General features: G+C 45.2%; 1 protein-coding gene across 1 annotated transcript in view; it reads right to left on the reverse strand.

The window, feature by feature from the left end:
* The window catches only part of LOC138287482 (aldo-keto reductase family 1 member B1-like), a 111,432-nt gene extending 92,643 nt beyond the window's left edge, over positions 1-18,789 (reverse strand). Inside the window, exons 1-2 of the mRNA XM_069227929.1 lie at positions 18,645-18,789; positions 14,142-14,309 (exon numbers count right to left, since the gene is read on the reverse strand). Coding sequence (XP_069084030.1) covers positions 14,142-14,309; positions 18,645-18,710 — 234 coding nt within the window. The 5' untranslated portion in view covers positions 18,711-18,789. The remainder of the gene's footprint in view (positions 1-14,141; positions 14,310-18,644) is intronic.
* Between the last annotated feature and the right edge of the window lie 628 nt (positions 18,790-19,417).

The raw sequence follows: 19,417 nt of genomic DNA on the forward strand, positions 1-19,417 counted from the left end.
TTTTAGGAAGCGCCAACCCACCTTGCGTCTCATTGCGACAGTGAAATGCAAGGTAGGCTTTCCCTTCCAAAAAATAACGCTAGCCCCCCTAGCGCCATATTTGCCTCCCGACCCTGAAACGACACTCACCTAGGAGGGGAACCTAAATAATGGCGCTAAGCTCGATTAGTGTCATTATTTAACGCCTAGTCAGACCAGGTGTTAAAGTGCTGGTAGGCCCATTTTCATTGGGAAGCACCATGGAATGAGCACAGAGATGCCACCCCAAACCTCCAGCATCGCCATCACCCACACCACAGGGACACTACTGGAGGGGGGAGCCCATCACAGGTAAGTGTATGTGTGTGGTGTGGCACTGGGGGCCCCTTACATGGGCCCCCTACCTGGCACTGGGTATGTTTGGCTTGTTCTGGGGACACTGGTCCCCTGTGGTGGGCACTGGGGTTGTGTAATGACTCCTGTCTATACTTAGACAAGAGTACATTTTTGGCTGCTAGTGTGTGAAAAAATGACGCTAGGCTGACTAGCGGCACATATTTTGCCGCTAATCAGCCTACCGTCATTTTGGATCCACTAGCGCCATTTCCCCTAACACCAACCATCACCTGCTAGTGTCTTTTTTTGAGACGCTAACCGCCTTTTTTCAAATATGGCGCATGGATGGCGTTAGCTCGTGTTAATAAAAATGACACACAACTGCGCCCGCGCAGTTGTGCGTCATTTATCATAAATATGGGCCTTTGTCACTTCTGTATGCCTGTATTTGTGCGAGTCAATCCATATATGTGGCATAATGGAAACTGGTCTTGAGATGCTAACCGGGCATAATGGAAACAGTTCATAATGTGCTAAATAGATATTAATGGCTTAGGTGTAAAGTGAATAGACAATGATGAGCTACAAAACTATATATATATGTATATAAATAAATATATATATATATGGAAAATGTCACTTCACTGAAGGAACTGGTGGTGTTCGTGGTGGTATAATTCTCTTTAGGCCTTCCATAAATGCTTTTATGACTGGTATCCTAAATAATGAATTTGAGTGCGTAATTTGCAGGTAGGCTGAAATTGCGGTCAGATGTATCTTTATTGAAGAGAAAGCTAGCTTTGACTTTTGCAATTGTAGTAAGTATCCTACTATATCTTTGGCAGATGCGTGTAAGGGTTGAATTTGTTTATTATGGCAGTAATAAACAAATCTTTTCCACTTATTTGCATAGCAGTGTCTAGTGGTAGGTTTCCTAGCTTGCTTTATGACCTCCATACATTCTTGTGTGAGGTCTAAGTGTCCGAATTCTAGGATTTCAGGAGCCAAATTGCTAGATTCAGCGATGCTGGATTTGGATGTCTGATCTGTTGTTTGTGTTGTGTTAACAGATCTGGTCTGTTTGGTAGTTTGACATGAGGTACTACTGAGAGGTCTAGTAGTGTCGTGTACCAAGGTTGTCTTGCCCATGTCGGTGCTATTAGTATGAGTTTGAGTTTGTTTTGACTCAGTTTGTTTACTAAATATGGAAGGAGTGGGAGAGGGGGAAAAGCGTAAGCAAATATCCCTGACCAGCTCATCCATAACGCATTGCCCTGAGACTGATCTTGTGGGTACCTGGATGCGAAGTTTTGGCATTTTGAGTTTTCTTTTGTTGCAAATAGATCTATTTGTGGTGTTCCCCACATTTGGAAGTAAGTGTTTAGTATTTGGGGGTGAATCTCCCATTCGTGGATCTGTTGGTGATCCCGAGAGAGATTGTCTGCTAACTGATTCTGAATTCCTGGAATAAATTGTGCTATTAGGCGAATGTGGTTGTGAATCGCCCAATGCCATATTTTCTGTGTTAGGAGACACAACTGTGTCGAGTGTGTGCCTCCCTGTTTGTTTAGGTAATACATTGTTGTCATGTTGTCTGTTTTGACAAGAATGTGTTTGTGTCTTATTATGGGTTGAAATGCTTTGAGCGCTAGAAATACCGCTAACAGTTCTAAGTGATTTATGTGAAACTGTTTTTGCTGACTGTCCCATTGTCCTTGGATGCTGTGTTGATTGAGGTGTGCTCCCCACCCTATCATGGAAGCATCTGTTGTTATTACGTATTGTGGCACTGGGTCTTGGAAAGGCCGCCCTTGGTTTAAATTTATACTGTTCCACCATTGAAGCGAGATGTATGTTTGGCGGTCTATCAACACCAGATCTAGAAGCTTGAGACCCTGTGCTTGTGACCATTGTGATGCTAGGCACTGTTGTAAGGGCCGCATGTGCAACCTTGCGTTTGGGACAATGGCTATGCATGAAGACATCATGCCGAGTAGTTTCATCACCAGTTTGACTTGTATCTTTTGATTTGGATACATGGTCTGTATCACATTGTGAAATGTGTGAACTCTTTGTGGACTTGGAGTGGCAATCCCTTTTGCTGTGTTTATTGTTGCTCCTAAGTATTGCTGTGTTTGACACGGCAGAAGGTGTGACTTTGTGTAGTTGATTGAGAAACCTAGTTTGTGGAGGATTTCTATGACATATTTTGTGTGTTGTGAACACCGTCTTAGCGTGTTGGTTTTGATTAACCAATCGTCTAGGTACGGGAACATATGTATTTGCTGCCTTCTGATATGTGCAGCTACTACTGCTAGGCATTTTGTAAAAACTCTTGGTGCAGTTGTTATTCCGAATGGCAACACTTTGAATTGGTAATGTATCCCTTGGAATACAAACCTTAGGTACTTTCTGTGTGAAGGATGTATTGGTATATGGAAATATGCATCCTTTAGGTCTAGTGTTGTCATGTAGTCTTGTTTGAGCAGTGGGATTACGTCTTGTAATGTAACCATGTGAAAGTGATCTGATTTGATGTAGGTATTTAATGTTCTGAGATCTAGTATAGGTCTCAGACTCTTGTCTTTTTTGGGTATCAGAAAGTACAGGGAGTAAACTCCTGTGTTTATTTGTTGTTTTGGTACTAACTCTATTGCTTCTTTTTGTAGCAATGCCTGAACTTCTAGTCCTAGAAGATCTATATGTTGTTTTGACATATTGTGTGTTTTCGGTGGGATGTTTGGAGGGAATTTGAGAAATTCTATGCAATAACCATGCTGGATAATTGCTAAGACCCAAGTGTCTGTTGTTATTTCCTCCCAATGTTTGTAACACTTGGTTAGTCTCCCCCCCACAGGTATTATGTGTTGAGGATTTGTGACCTTGAAGTCACTGCTTGTTTGGAGGAGTTTTGGGACTTTGGAATTTTCCTCTATTCCTTTGAAATTGTCCCCCTCTATATTGTCCCCAAAAACTTCCCCGCTGATACTGGCTCTGGTAAGTGGGCTTTGTTTGTGAGGTTGTGGTTTCTGTGGTTTGCCCTCGAAACCCCCCTCGAAATTGTGTCTTTCGAAATGTGCCTCTGCTCTGTGGGGAGTAGAGTGCGCCCATGGCTTTGGCCGTGTCAGTGTCTTTCTTAAGTTTTTCGATCGCAGTGTCCACCTCCGGCCCAAACAACTGCTGTCCGTTGAATGGCATATTCAGCACAGTTTCCTGTATCTCTGGTTTAAATCCTGATGTACGCAGCCATGCATGTCTCCTTATTGTTACTGCTGTGTTGACAGTTCTAGCAGCTGTGTCTGCAGCATCCTTTGCTGACCGTATCTGATTATTGGAGATACCCTGTCCTTCTTCTACTACTTGCTGCGCTCTTTTTTGGAACTCCTTGGGTAAATGTTCAATAAGGTGTTGCATCTCATCCCAATGGGCCCTATCATATCTGGCTAGCAAAGCTTGCGAATTTGCAATACGCCACTGGTTTGCTGCCTGTGCCGCCACCCTTTTGCCTGTAGCATCGAATTTTCGACTCTCTTTATCTGGAGGTGGTGCATCTCCGAAGTATGAGAGTTGGCTCTTTTGCGCGCTGCTCCCACTACAACAGAGTCTGGTGTTAGCTGTTGTGTAATGTACACTGGGTCTGTTGGTGGCGGTTTATATTTTTTATCTACCCTTGGAGTAATGGCTCTCCCTTTAACAGGCTCCTCAAACACTTGTTTGGAGTGTTTTAGCATTCCGGGTAGCATAGGAAGACTCTGATATTGGCTGTGTGTGGACGACAGTGTATTAAAAAGAAAGTCGTCTTCAATGGGCTCTGAATGAAGGCTGACATTATGAAATGCAGCTGCTCTTGACACCACCTGTGCGTAGCCTGTACTATCCTCTGGTGGCGATGGTTTAGCTGGATAGCATTCTGGACTGTTATCTGACACTGGTGCGTCATAAAGGTCCCATGCGTCAGGGTCATCTTGACTCATTCCTGTATGAGTTGGGGATTGCATCATTGGTAGAGTGGCTACCGGTGATGGTTGCGGAGAGTGATGTGGGGATGGTGGCGGTGTTACTTCTTTAGCCACCTTTGCGTGTGGCTGTTTGTCTTTGTCTTGGAAGGCAAGCTTGCGTTTCATTTTGACTGGAGGAAGAGTGCTGATCTTCCCTGTATCTTTTTTAATAAAGAGCCGTCTTTGTGTGTGATCTGGCTCTATTGCCTGTAATTCCTGTCCAAATCTATGTGTCTTCATTTGTGTGGACAGTCCTTGTTCCTCAGTGTAGGAACTTGTTTTCGGTTCCGAGGCCGGATATTTCGGTACCGAAACCTTTTCGGCTGCTTTTTTCGGCTCCGACGAAACCTTTTTTACTTTCGGTGTCGTGCTCTCTCGGTGCCGACCCGTTTCGGTGCCGCTGTCTCGGTGCCGAATCTTCTCTGAGCCACTATCTCGGGCCCGAGATTGCTGTGTGCCGGTATCTCGACCGGAGTCGGATGACTTCGACACCAGCTCGCCCTTTTTCGGTGCCGATGAACGGTCACCTACTTTTCGGGTTAAGCCATGGCCTGTTGGCGGTGGCGTCCCCTGGGCTTTAGTGCTTTTCTCGTGAGTTTTTGGTTTCGCCGTCTTACTCACGGTTTTCGGCGTTTCCTCAGGATCGATCTCCTCAGAGTCCGACTCCTGGGTGGAGAATGTTTCTTCCTCCTCCTCGAAACGCTCTTGTCCTGTCGGCGCCGACGCCATTTGCAGTCTTCTTGCTCTTCGGTCCCTGAGTGTCTTCTTGGACCGAAATGCTCGACAGGCCTCACAAGTATCCTCCTTGTGTTCTGGTGACAAACACAAGTTACAGACCAGATGTTGATCTGTATATGGATACTTGTTATGGCATTTTGGACAGAAGCGGAATGGGGTCCGTTCCATCAGCCTTGAAGAGACACGTGGCCGGGCCGACCAGGCCCCGACAGGGATGGAAGAAAAACCCCGAAGGGCCACCGGAGCTCTTTTCCTAATTCGGTGTCGATCTGTTGTAACTAACCCGATACCGAACGCAAACAATACCGACGATTTTTCCCGCGATTCTAACTAACTTTCCGACCCGAAACACGGAGCGAAAAGGAACACGCCCGAACCCGATGGCGGATAAAAAACAATCTAAGATGGAGTCGACGCCCATGCGCAATGGAGTCGAAATGGGAGGAGTCCCTCGGTCTCGTGACTCGAAAAAAAGACTTCTTCGAAGAAAAACAACTTGTAACACTCCGAGCCCAACACCAGATGGCGGGATGTGCACAGGATGTGTATCTGCAGCTACACATGCCATCGAACATATATATATATTAAACCTCTGGGGATGGGAATGTCCCTTGCATGGTAAAGGTGCAAATACTCTTGCCATGAGTGCCCACCCACATGTGAAATAGGTGTCATGACTTTTGTTTGGTCCTACAGTCACACTAATCTAGTGTGTACACCAAGGCATAGGCCTGTCCTTTGTAATAGGTGGCCAGAATATGTTCCGGCCCGGAGGTTGCAACTGCAGAAGACACAACATTCCGGATGAGTCCGCCCAAAGGCCACAACCTGAACCTGAGCTCCTGTTTGCACCCGGCTGGGAAGGGTACCATTGCTGAACATAACTGCCACTGCACAGGACTGCCACGTCGACTTCATGAAGAGGTTCCTGTTCTATCGAGAGGTCTTTGTTGCAGTCCGAGATGAAGTAAACCTGCTGCCACAGGGTCAGTTAAACAAACTGCATTTTTGTGGCTAGGATATCCTTTGCCGACCTCTACAATGAGGATGGCTCCCAGATAGGGCTGGCTTTGAAGGGGTTGGAGATGGGACTTTACAGTGTTGATTGTAAAGCCCTGTTCGTGAAGCAGGTTTATAATGGCTTGGGGATGTACAGGACACGGCTGCTGCGTTACACTCTTTATCATCCAATCATCCAGGTATGGAAATATATGGATGCCCGGTCTTTGTAGGTGCGCAGTGATTATTGCAAGGCATTTTGTATAAACCAGAGGTGTGGTGGTGACCCCAAAGGGCAGCACTTTGAACTGATAGTGTTTGCCATGCACCACAAACCGGAGGTGGCGCTGAACGAACTGGGATGTAGAAGTGGAATGGTATCCTGAAGAGTGACCATGTGGAAATGTTCTGATAGGGTATACTTGTTCAGGGGACTGAGGTCCAGAATGGGCCTGAGGGGCCTGTCCTCCTTGGGAATGAGGAAGAAGAGGGAATACAACTTCAAACCCTGTAGATGTTGTGCTTTATACCCCTTTTAAAGAAGGAGCGCTTGAACCTTTTCCCAAAGCAGGCCTTTCTTCGCCGATGAGCTGATGCTGCGCATAGGGTCTGAGGTCAAGGGTCGGTGCCGACCATGGCCCAAAGGCAGTGGCGGCCCAGAAGCCTGTGTCTGTGAGTCCAGAGTGGCTGAACGCCCCTTTTGGGGTGGAAGCTTTATAGGTGGTGTCGAGGGAGAGTGGGTGGGGGTGGGGCTTTACTCACAAGCTGTTGATCCAGTAGGTCTTAGATCTCGAGGTCGGTGCTGGAGGTCTCCTTGTCGGCAGCCGATGCCTCAGGATGATAAGAGTCTTTTTTGACCTGAAGGACCGGCATGCGATGCAAGTGGTCTCATTGTGCTCGGATAAGAGGCAAAGATCACAGACCTAGTGGAGGTCAGCCCAGGGATTTTTTGCGTGACACAGAGCAATATCAAAAAGGCATCCGTTCCATCACAGGTAAGGCATGGAAAGAGTGGACCAAGTGGAAAGGAAAAGGGCCCAGATGGGCGAGGCTTCACTCGCTGAGGTCCACCAGAGATTTACTCTGGACGAAACTGCAGGCGTTGACCCGATCAGAGAGAAGGGGACCGCACTAGAATATAACACTGACAGATGGAGAGGAACTGTGAAAAAAAACACTGTGACAGCATCAATGCGGAGCACACGTCTGAACCGAATGGTGAAAAGAAAACAATCTAACAATGGAGCTGGTGGCCATGCGATTTGCAAGCAAGAGGTAGAGTCACAGTGCCCTGTGACTCAAGAAAAATTATTCTAAGAAAAACAACATGCACACTAGATGCCAAGAGTATGCACAGCATGTGTATCTACAGCCACACATGCCTAAAACTTTAGATTACATCACCCCCAATGCTATATTTAATGGACTGGCTACCTCTTAAGGCTCAATATATACATAAAACTGTCTGCATTGATAAGCGCCTTGAACTAAGCACCCCATATATCACAACTTAAAAATTACCGTTGAAGGAGGGACAAAGCTAACTTAACTAAGTTCAATAAGTCTACCACACTGAGACACACTTTCTGTGGCACTGCCCCAAAATTTGAAACTTGCACCCTGCTGGCCTACGGAAAGCCCCAACATTCTCTCAGTTCAGAAATTGATTGAAAAGATTCCTTCAAGACTTTTTAAAATAGATGGACACCATGGCCTAGATCTGTGGTATACCCTCACCGGGCTATGTGCTTTTCTGACATCTATTTACCTAATCTAGACACTGCACTCTACAGTCTTTAGCCTGCCTTATAACTGTCTTCCATATCTTCCTGTTGCTATATGATAAATATACAAATATATGTCATGCAATGCTTCTTTGTATGGTCAGCCCCTAATTTTTTAACTGATGCTGCTTGTTTTTAAGCTGACAGTGCACTGAGGCCTGATAACCTGACATCAGTGGCTGTGTATTTACCCTTATGTCAAACTGGATTTTTACCCAATTGGCTGAGCTAACTTATCTGTAAGCCCCTAGTAAATGGTCCCCAGAGTACTCAGGACAGGCAAGTTAGAGCCCCCTTCCACCTGAGGGTTTGTAGCACTGGTCATGCCACCCTGGGTGGGACAGTAGGACACGAGTAAACCAAGAATCCAAGCCTGCCATTTGTAGGCTGAAAAAGCAGTTTTAACAGCTGGCCCAACTTTGCCATTTAAAGCTATGGCAAAGCCAGAATTCCCCAGCATAGGTGTAAGTCAACAGGCCTATTGAGTCCTAAGGCAGGGTGCAAAACATTCCACGGGCAGAACATGTAACTTTAGATGCTTTGACAGGGGAAGCATGTAGCCATCATTTTTTTCTGTGGAAAAGCTTGGTTGCCCAAATGGCAAGTGCAAAGCTACACTCTGACCCCTAAGCTGTAATAACTCTGGAATGGTGTGACCAAAAGGGGTCATTCAAGGTATCAAACAACTCATTACATTAAACCAGACTTGATTCTCGGGTCGAAATTAATGTAACAAGCTGCTGTATGCTACTTTAACAAAGTTGCCATTTTGTTGCCTTTAATCCCCTATGCCCATTCTGGTTACACAAGTGGCCCTTTCACCTAGACAGCTTTCTGCCATCCTGGGGATACGTGCTAATGACCCCCAGGAAAGGATACAATAGGTTCCTGCTCTGGAAGGAGGTGTCACCTCCCTCTTGCAGGAAGCCACGAGGGTGCTGCCCAAAAGGCGAGCTTCAAAGGAGAAGCCGCCTTTGAAGGGGAAATGGGTAACACTTGGGAGAGGGGCTGCTCCATTGTTCAAGCAGACAGGCTGGCACTTGGGACAGGAGAGGGGAAACTAGTTGCCAAACCGGTCTCCCAAGGGTGTGTAGCTCACTTGGTAGCCAAACCTCTGGGTTTGACTAGGCAGCTCCACACGCCGGGAGAGTGGTCCTGTCATACTGAAAATTAGCAAAATAATGCATCCTGGGACTCCTAACTGCCACCACATTTCGCAGGAAATGGTCATAAGGTGGGAGGGAACGTGGGAGCCCATTGCCTACCAACTGCATCCTGCCGAGATGGCATTTTCTGAGCATAAGTAGAGCACCCAGAACTCAGATCTTGACTGGAAGAAGGACCGAAGAAGGACTGTCTGCTGCACCATGGATTCAGCAAAGAGATACTGCACCGGCGTGGATTGTCCCTGCTGAACCTGGTGGCTAGCAAAGGAGAAGGACTGTGCCTGCTCTGTCCAGCCTAGGGGAGCACACGTAAGTTGTACAGAGACTTCTAAAAGTGCAGCCTACGTTTGTTGCATATGGTTAATCCCTCAGTTTCCGAGAATTTTTTGACTAAATGAATGAGGTTTTTTGAAATGCTGTGATTCATGATGATAGTAGGAACTGTGTCTGCATCAATGATATTTCTCAGGTGTTTTATAATGTTTACATGGGCTATAATTTCCTCACCTCCTTTATTTACCATGCTCGTCCAGAGCAAAATGTAAGCACCCCGACACCCTACACCGGGTTGAGCTGCGCTATACAAGAAATACATTTACATAATTTCATTTGTGGCTGTCAATATAATGCACTAGACGCATCATCCATCTATCTAACCGTCTATCTATCTATGTATCCATCTATCTATGTATCCATCCAGCTATCTATCCATCCATCTATCAATCTATCTAACTATCTATCCGTCCATTTATCAATCTAACTATCTATCGTCCATCTCTCAATCTACCTATCCGTCCATCTATCTATCTATCTGTCCATCTATCAATCCATCCATCTATCTAGCCATCTATCAATCCATCTATCTATCTATCTATCCATCCATCCACCTATCTATACATCCATCATCTATCCATCCACCCATCCATCCATCTATCCATCCATCCATCTAGCCATCTATCCAGCCATCTATCTATCCAGCCATCTAGCCACCCAACTAGACATCCATCTATATATCCATCTATAAAGCTATCCATCTAGCCATCCATCTATCTAGCCATTTATCTAGCCATCTATCCATCCATCCATCCACCTATCTATTCATCCATATAGCCAAATATCCATCTATCTATCCATCTATCTAGCCATCCATCTAGCCATCCATCTATCTATCTATCTATCTATCTATCTATCTATCTATCTATCTATCTATCTATCTATCTATCTATCTATCTATCTATCTATCTATCTATCTATCTATCTATCGAGCCATCTAGCCAGCCATCTATCCATCTATCTACCCATCCATCTATCCAGCCATCTATCTAGCCATCCATCTATCCATCCATCCATCTATGCATCTATCTATCTATCCATCTAGCCATCCACCTAGCCATCCATCCATCATCCATCTAGCCATCCATTCATCTAGCCATCTATCTAGCCATCTAGCCATCCATCCATGTATCTATGCGTCTATGTATCCATCAATCTATTCATCCATCCATCTAGCCATCCAGCCATACATCTAGACATCTATCTATCCGTCCAGCCGTCTGTCCAGCAGCCCGTCTATCTATTCATCCATCTATCTATCTATCCATCCATTCAACTAGCCATCCATCTATCTATCCATCCATCCATCCATCTAACTAGCCATCCATCCATCCAACTAGCCATCCATCTATCCATCTAGCTAGCCATCCATCTACCAATCCATCTAGCCATCTATCTAGCCATTTAGCCATCTATCTAGCCATCTATCATCCAACTATCCAACTATCCATCTATCCATTCATCTATCTATCTATCTATCTATCTATCTATCTATCTATCTATCTATCTATCTATCTATCTATCCATCTATCTAGCCATCTATCCGTCTATCTATCTATCCATCCATCCATCTATCTATCTATCCATCTATCTAGCCATTTATCTAGCCATCTATCCATCTATCTATCTATCTATCCATCCATCCATCCATCTATCTAGCCATTTATCTAGCCATCTATCCATCTATCTATCTAGCCATTTATCTAGCCATCTATCCATCTATCTATCCATCTATCTATCCATCCATCTATCCATCCATCCATCCATCTATCCATCCATCTATCTAGCCATTTATCTATCCATCTATCTATCTATCTATCTATCTATCTATCTATCTATCTATCTATCTATCTATCTATCTATCTATCTATCTATCTATCTATCTATCCATCTATCTATCTATCTATCTATCTATCTATCCATCCATCCATCCATCCATCCATCCATCCATCAATCCATCTATCTATCTATCTATCTATCTATCCATCTATCTATCCATCTATCCATCTATCCATCTATCTATCTATCCATCCATCCATCCATCCATCCATCCATCTATCTATCTATCTATCTATCTATCTATCTATCTATCTATCTATCTATCTATCTATCTATCTATCTATCTATCTATCTATCTATCCATCTATCTATCCATCTATCCATCCATCTATCTATCCATCTATCTATCTATCTATCCATCCATCCATTTATCCATATATCCATCTATCTATCTATCTATCTATCTATCTATCTATCTATCTATCTATCTATCTATCTATCTATCTATCTATCTATCTATCTATCCATCTATCTATCCATCCATCTATCCATCCATCTATCCATCTATCTAGCCATTTATCTAGCCATCTATCCATCCGCCCATCTATCTATCCATTTAGCCATCTATCCATCCATCTATCTATCCATCTATCAATCAATCCATCCATCTATCAATCCATCCACCTATCTATTCATCTATCTATCCATCAAGCCATCCATCCATCTATCTAGCCATCCATCTAGCCATCCATCTAGCCATCCATCTAGCCATCTATCCAGCCATCTATGTATCCATCTATCCAGCAATCTATCCAGCCATCTACCCAGCCATCCATCTAGCCATCCATCCGTCTATCTATCCACCCATCTAGCCATCCATCTATCTAGCCATCTATCCAGACATCTATCCAGCCACCCATCTAGCCATCCATCTAGCCATCCATCCGTCTTTCTATCTGTCTATGCATCCATCCATCTAGCTATCCATCTAGCCATCCAGCCATCCATCTATCTATCCGTCTAGCCATCCGTCCAGCCGTCCGTCCAGCCGTCCATCCGTCCATCCATCCATCTCCCTCTCCCTGAAAATATTGAGGTAAAAATTGCCTGCCCGAAGCTTTCTTAATTAGGTTTGTTTTTTTATGTGTTCTGAATCTTTGAAATAGTTATGGTTAAAGGAGAGTTTTCCAGATAATTTAGGCATAAGTACAGTTAACCTTTATCTGTGGAGGGAGCTCCAATACAATCTACAGTCACGAACATTCCCATCAGTTGTTAGAGCGCTCGTGTCCCAAAAACATCCTTCATATCATCTACAAAAGCATAAACCACACTGCAAACATTTATATTTGGATATTTGCAAAGAAGGTATCTGCACGGGAAAAACATCCTTCATATTCAAACATTCTCTCTTCAATGTCTACATGAGCCCCCTCGCCGACATTGTACGCAAACACAACATCAACATCACCTCATACGCCGACGACAATCAGCTGATACTTTCCCTCACCAAGGACCCCACTGGCGCCAAGACCAACCTGCAAGATGGAATGAAAGACGTCGCAGAATGGATGAAACTCAGCCGTCTGAAACTGAACTCAGAAAAAACTGAAGTCCTCATCCTCGGAAACACCCCGTCCGCCTGGGACGACTCTTGGTGGCCCACGGCCCTAGGCACCGCCCAAACCCCCTCAGACCACGCATGCAACCTCGGATTCATCCTGGACCCGCTTCTCACCATGACCAAACAAGTCAACGCCGTATCATCCTCCTGCTTCCTCACTCTCCGCATGCTCCGAAAGATCTTCCGCTGGATCCCCGTCGACACCAGAAAAACTGTGACCCACGCCCTCGTCACAAGCCGCCTGGACTACGGAAACACCCTATACGCAGGAACCACCGCTAAACTCCAGAAACGTCTCCAGCGAATACAAAACGCCTCCGCCCGCCTCGTCCTCGACATACCCCGCAACAGCCACATCTCCGCCCACCTGAGACACCTGCACTGGCTTCCTGTCAGCAAAAGAATCACCTTCCAGCTCCTCACCCACGCAGACAAAGCCCTCCACAACAAGGGACCCGAATACCTCAACTGTCGCCTCAGTTTCTACACGCCCACCCGTCAACTTCGCTCCACCAACCTCGCACTCGCCGCCGTCCCTCGCATCCGCCGCACCACGGCAGGTGGAAAATCCTTCTCCTACCTGGCGGCCAAGACATGGAACTCCCTCCCCGCCAACCTCAGGACCACCCATGACCACCCTGCATTCCGGAGGCAGCTCAAAACCTGGCTCTTCGAGCAGCCGTAACCCCCTTCCCCTAGCGCCTTGAGACCCTCACGGGTGAGTAGCGCGCTTTATAAATGTTTTTGATTTGATTTGATTATCTACTAAACTATAAACCACATTGTAAACATTTTGATTTTTGCAAAGAACTAAGGGTCTCATTTACAAGAATCTGATGCAACGATGCGTCAGATTTCTTGCGCAGCCCTACGACCCCTTAGAGACGCCATGGACGTGCTGTGTTTACAATGCAGAGCTCAATGGCACACGTTTTCACAGATGCATCAGAAATTCTGTCACAGCTGTGGCGCTAAACTCACGCATTGCTGGACTAGCATCAAAAGAATGATGCTACTCTAGCAATGCGAGGAAGACTCCCATAAAGAAAAGCCCTGTGTCAGTTTTACACTTGCTCTGAGCAGGCAGTCAAATTCTGACACATTGCAGTCGCAGAATGACGCAGCGAAATGTTGTAAATTTCCGTGTGCCAGTTCTGCGTGGCTTTTCCCGAGGGAACGTCTACCATGCATACATTATACCTGGTGCATGCATGGCTTTACAAATTGACGCTTTGTACAAAGTGACGCACTGGGCCGAATGCAGTCTGTTAATGTGGAGCAGTGTAAAGCACTGCTTGTGACACCGCTGCGTCAAAAAAAATTATGCAACGGTGACGCAAAGGCCTTGTAAATGAGGCCCTGCGTCTGCCCAGCAGGAGCACCACCATCTCCCTCAGAACAGTACCTTGCTGACGATAAACAAGTCCTCTCGTTTAACGACACCCTCCTGGATTTTCTGACGAACTCCTTCCCCTACTTCGTTCTCATTCTCGTACACGTAGGCAGCATCAATAAGGCGATATCCTACATCAATAGCAGCTTTCACAGCCTCCGTTACTTTTCCTGGAGAAGACTGAAGTAACAAAAAAAAGACAAAAGAAAAATATTATTGCAATTCAGTGGTGTCTCAAACAGAGCAGAAAGCGGCAATAAGACGAATAAAAAACACCCATTGGTAAACTCAACAAGTCAGGCCTGCCTCTTCATCATGTTCACTTATCCAATTGTCTGTGCACCTGAATCACTCACCATCCGTGCACTCCATCACTCATACATCCATTTATCTACACTCTGCCTCATTCCTGCACTCTCCCGTTTATCCATACCAAACACACACACACAAACTCACCAATCAGCGAAGAGGCATTTCCTGCCTAAAACATCTAAAGTATTTGATTCAATAGCACTGCTTTAGATGACTGGTTATAACGTAACTGGGCGGTCAAATTTCAGATTACTTCGCCTCCTGCAGCTTAAGCAGACTAAAGCAATACAGGTGTTATATTCTTCAGCCCCAAACAAAGTAAGTCACACCATGCAGTATGATATACTGACCAAATGGTATAAAAACTTTCAATTGTATAAAGTTTTCAGATACCAGTCGGCGGGAAATCCTACATGGAAAGAAGTATGAAACCAAATAAATGGCAAAAATAATTAAAATACAAATACCAACAGCATAGCATAGTATGACTGTGGAGCCCAGTAGCAGAAGCTGCAATCGCTCTGGGCTCAGTCAATTTCTGCCTTAGCAATTTTAAGGTCTCGGCTAGACAGAGCACGTGCTGTCTCAGCCCGCCCATAGGCTTTCCATTTGCTTGCTTCATCGTTGCTCTCAAACCCCTTTGTCCCCACTTCTCCATGGCATGAAGGAGTCATGCCTCTCCTATGTTTAGCCCTCCCCCAGAGCATGGAGCAAGTACTTGTAAACATCCACTGCTCCCATTTTGGAATCTACTTTTTTCTTTGTCTTGGAGAACTCCATACAAAGTGCTTGTAGTTTCAGTTCACTCGCTCCGTTCTCCGTCTCCTGTTTTTTTTTTAAATGCAGTTTTATACAGCGTGAACACCACCCGAATGTATTATTACAGCGTTTTATATGAGCACCAGTTACTTTACACAAAGACACATTCATTTTTGTAGGAACAGGGAGATTAAGTGATATGACCAGAAACACAGGATGCTGTGCCCGGACTCAAACCTGGTTTCACAGAGCCATAGTTGGCAGCTTTGGCTGTAACGCCACATCCTCTTCTCTTGTACTGAACCTCCGACTGCAAGGGTTCTTCGCACTTTTTTAAAAACATTTCAAAACTTTGAGCAAGTACCTCTCAGTGCTGTGCCATTATGTGCTGTATTAATATCAAAGTTTCTACATGTTAAAAAATGACCCTCTTCAAGTATTTTATAAACCCTATCATATTTTACGTGATGTGTGGTTGTGAACAGCCCAGAGGGTGGCGCGTTAACACTATATAAAACACATGGACATGCAAACATATGAGCCACCCAAAATCCAATCTGAGCCACCACAGAAGAACGGGGCGATCACAATGAATGAAAGCGAGGAGACACAGAAAGGTGGATCTACATAGCACACGGTAGAGGTTAGAGCACTTTTGGGACTAAAATCATTGAGCAGCATGATGTGAACTAGACCTTTGTACAGGTGCGGCCGTCTGAGAGCAGAGGCGCAAGCAGCAATGGGGCCATTGTCCCTGGATCATCCAAACTCCTCAGCTGAGGTCAGTAGCGCATCTTTAGAGGAAGGGGCGACTGTTCCGGCCATTATGGCAGCTTGAGCGGTGAGAATTATCCAAAAACATCAGCAAGACCCAATCACTCAACAAAAATAAGACTGTGGAAGAGGCTCCTCTTAACTCCTGACTGACAAAAACGCTGCACATTTGGGGGCATTTTGTCACATAACCACGCCTACCCCAGACCTCGCTTTACCCAAAAGAATATCTATTCTGTTGCAGGCACATTGTCACTTAACTATCATTGCTGACTTGCAGAGAATTACAACATTTGACCTGTCCTATGTAACAGGCCTGCCTAGTACCACGCATCAGGGGTTAGACTAATGCATTTGAACGCTGGTGTCCGCATCACTGCACCAAAATGTAATAGTCACACAATACAACTGCGACGTACTTGTGTGCAAAATTACAAGGGTGGGAAATATAATTAAACCGCAGCCCAAGCAATTCGGCTAAAGCCGCTATGTGCTGCTGGCAGTCACCGGAAGTTTACGTTTAGTCTCTGCCAACCGAGCCTGAACTTGCTGCATAAGTCATAGGAGAGTGAGTAACTTAAAAGATAAACAGTACGCAGCAGGACCAACTGCTCATGTGGATCTGACTGACACCTGCTTTCTGCTTGGCACAGCAGTGTATTGGGTCAGCGGCGGCAGCTCTGATTGTTTCCTGTTCCACGTCCAGACCAGGTGACATCGTGACCCGCTCTGTAACTCGGTGGTGTTCGAGCGGCCAGCGGTGCCCTGGGCAGCATCCCTCCTGCTTTCTGCCACTTTGGCAGTGTGCTGATAGTTGTCCTGGCTTTGTGCATGAGGCGAGCTGCTGTATTTATTTCAGTTTGTTAATCCATGGTCTCCCCACTACCGGGAAGGGAGGGGGGGAGTGAGTGAGCGAGAGAGACTGAAACTTGGACAGCTCCTTCGCACAAGTGGCGCTTGCCAGATGGGCGAGGCATCAAAATAACAGGGAGAGCTGAGCCTGTGCACAAGCAGAACATTTAAAATATTTGCCAAGTAAATCGTGCAACAGTGAGCAATTAACAAACCCTGGGACTGGCCGCACAGGACTGTCTTTCAACAAGTGCGAGTATGCATAAGGTGTGACACTATATTAAACTAATAAACAATTATTGAGATTGTGCCAGAAGGACATATCATTGTGGAAAAAACGCATAAATAAAGAAAATGACTAAGAAATTAAGGAAAAGAAGGGAAAGATGGGCAGAAAGTACTGGAAGGTGGATGCGGAGTTATAGAAGGAAGAGAAAGATTAAAACAAAAAGGAAGAAATAATTAGGGATGAAAGCTATATGGAAGGAGCATAAAAGAAATGAATAGCTTAAACACAGAAGGAAAAAAGGTCAATGCTGTTAAAGCAACGTTTTGTTTCTGAAGGTTTCGAAGCGTGTAATGTGTGACTTTTCCGTCCTGAACTGGTGGTCAACAAAGTGCTATTTAGGCCACTGATGGCAGCATCATGGACAGTTCGGAGTCTAGTGACGAGACCCTGGAGTGGTTCTGCACTATCCAAGAGTTAACAGATCTCAGCACCATTACCTCGAAGGAGGCCTCGCTGGGAGTTCAGTGCTGTCTTTGCAGCAGTGGAAGGCTAGAAACTGAGCTACCATTACAAGCTGTAACGTCATCGATGCAGCGGACTATTCCCAGAACTCATCAAACACTAGCAGGCAGAACTGAAAACAGCTCGAACACGGCCCTTCTTTTCATTCCCGTTGGCCCTCAGAGAGAGAATTCATTCAGCCCCTACCATACTCACTCCCTTCTCATAGAGAACTGAGAAATATTCCTGCCTCGCTCTGAAGACAATGCGATTAGTCAACAAAGAGGCAAGTCAGGAGTCGGTCATTCGTACCCTGTGTGTGGGCTGGTTATTTATTATACAAGGAGCAACATTTTAGTCTATTAAACAAGATCGATTTTTCTGTACAGCACCTACCCCGAACCGATGTGTTTGAAGGTTCTTATATGTGCTAATGTACAAAGCATAGGCTTGGTGAAATAAAGTGTTTGCCTAGGAACACACACTGCGCAGTTCAGCCACGAGATTCGGATTTCTTTCAGACATCACCCTGGTATGTAACAATAAGTAAAATGTGGATATTGAGACTGCAGCAGTAAATCACAGATGCAATACAGAAGTCTACGGGGCATGATTTCGGGATGGGCTTTAGTGGAGAATATGCGGACTTCTAGAAGCAATGCTTAATATTTCCTTGACCTTAGCCACAGTACAGTAAAGAAAGTATACCCGTGTATTCCCCTCTGGTTTTAGCACCCAACTACTAGTGATTGTTATAATTTACTGACTAGAAAGTGTCACATATTTGGCAGTAGAATATCACACATGACAACTCTGAAATCATAGAACTGACATCCATAAGCCATCTGAAAACTTTGCAGCTATGATGTAAAATCACAGAGCCCTCTTCTTGCTAGCGTGTATCCTCATACCTTTAAAGTCCTGCACTCACAGAGGAGAACATGCAAATGTAAACATACCAGAACATACATTAAAAGTATAAAGCAGGGATGGGCACTCCCAGATCCAGGGCAAAGTTTGCCCTTTGCATCTACACACATCTATGTATAAATATATATGTTCCATTATGCATGTTGTGCCCTCCTTACCTGCCATGTACCCAGCCCCAGCGCTGGCATGAGAGCCCCGGTGTTCAGCTTCACGCTGGTGGCCATGACTGCTGTTCTGGGGATGAACTTCTTTCTGCGGAAGGGTGCACAAGAAGCAGAGGTGCACGCGACGCGCAAAGCCTTCTAGTTCTCAGGCGGGCGGGCGCTGTCCCCTCCCGCCTCTTGGCATTGGATGGCGAGGTGCCAGGAGACGCCTGATTGGCCAAGTCGTTGTGGGTGGAGCGAGCGAAAGAAAGGCAGAGCAGGATTGCTCATGATGCCTGTCGGCTATTCACAGCCAATATTAAAAAGGATGGACACGTTTTCACACGCCAATGGGTGTCGAGACTTAACTCAGAGAGTTAGTGCCGATATCTTTATTTTAACTAATTTCGAGTGAGGCGCGTGTGTTTGGTGATCTGGTTGAACAAGGATGAACCAGATTTTCAGGTTGGCCATATAAACTGAGGAGCTAGACCTGAGGTCCTCAAACTGTTTTGCTCTGATCTCCTCTATGAAAATGATTTTAAGTTAGGCCCTGTTTCGAAACTTTATGGCAAGTCTTAAGGAAATTATACAAGTAGCTGCCACTTTTTCAGAGTCATTCTATGTGACATTCCCTTGGTCTCAGCCTGCTTATGTGTGACATTCCATTACTATGTGTGACATCTTAAGTGACACTTTATCACGACTAAAAACAAGCAGTGAAATCTCTAACATGAGAAAAATGTCAAAAAGCACTATCTTTTGTGCAATGAGAAGTTCAGACAGTT

This window comes from Pleurodeles waltl, chromosome 4_1 (genome assembly GCF_031143425.1).
Source record: "Pleurodeles waltl isolate 20211129_DDA chromosome 4_1, aPleWal1.hap1.20221129, whole genome shotgun sequence".
NCBI classification, from domain to species: Eukaryota; Metazoa; Chordata; class Amphibia; order Caudata; family Salamandridae; genus Pleurodeles; species Pleurodeles waltl.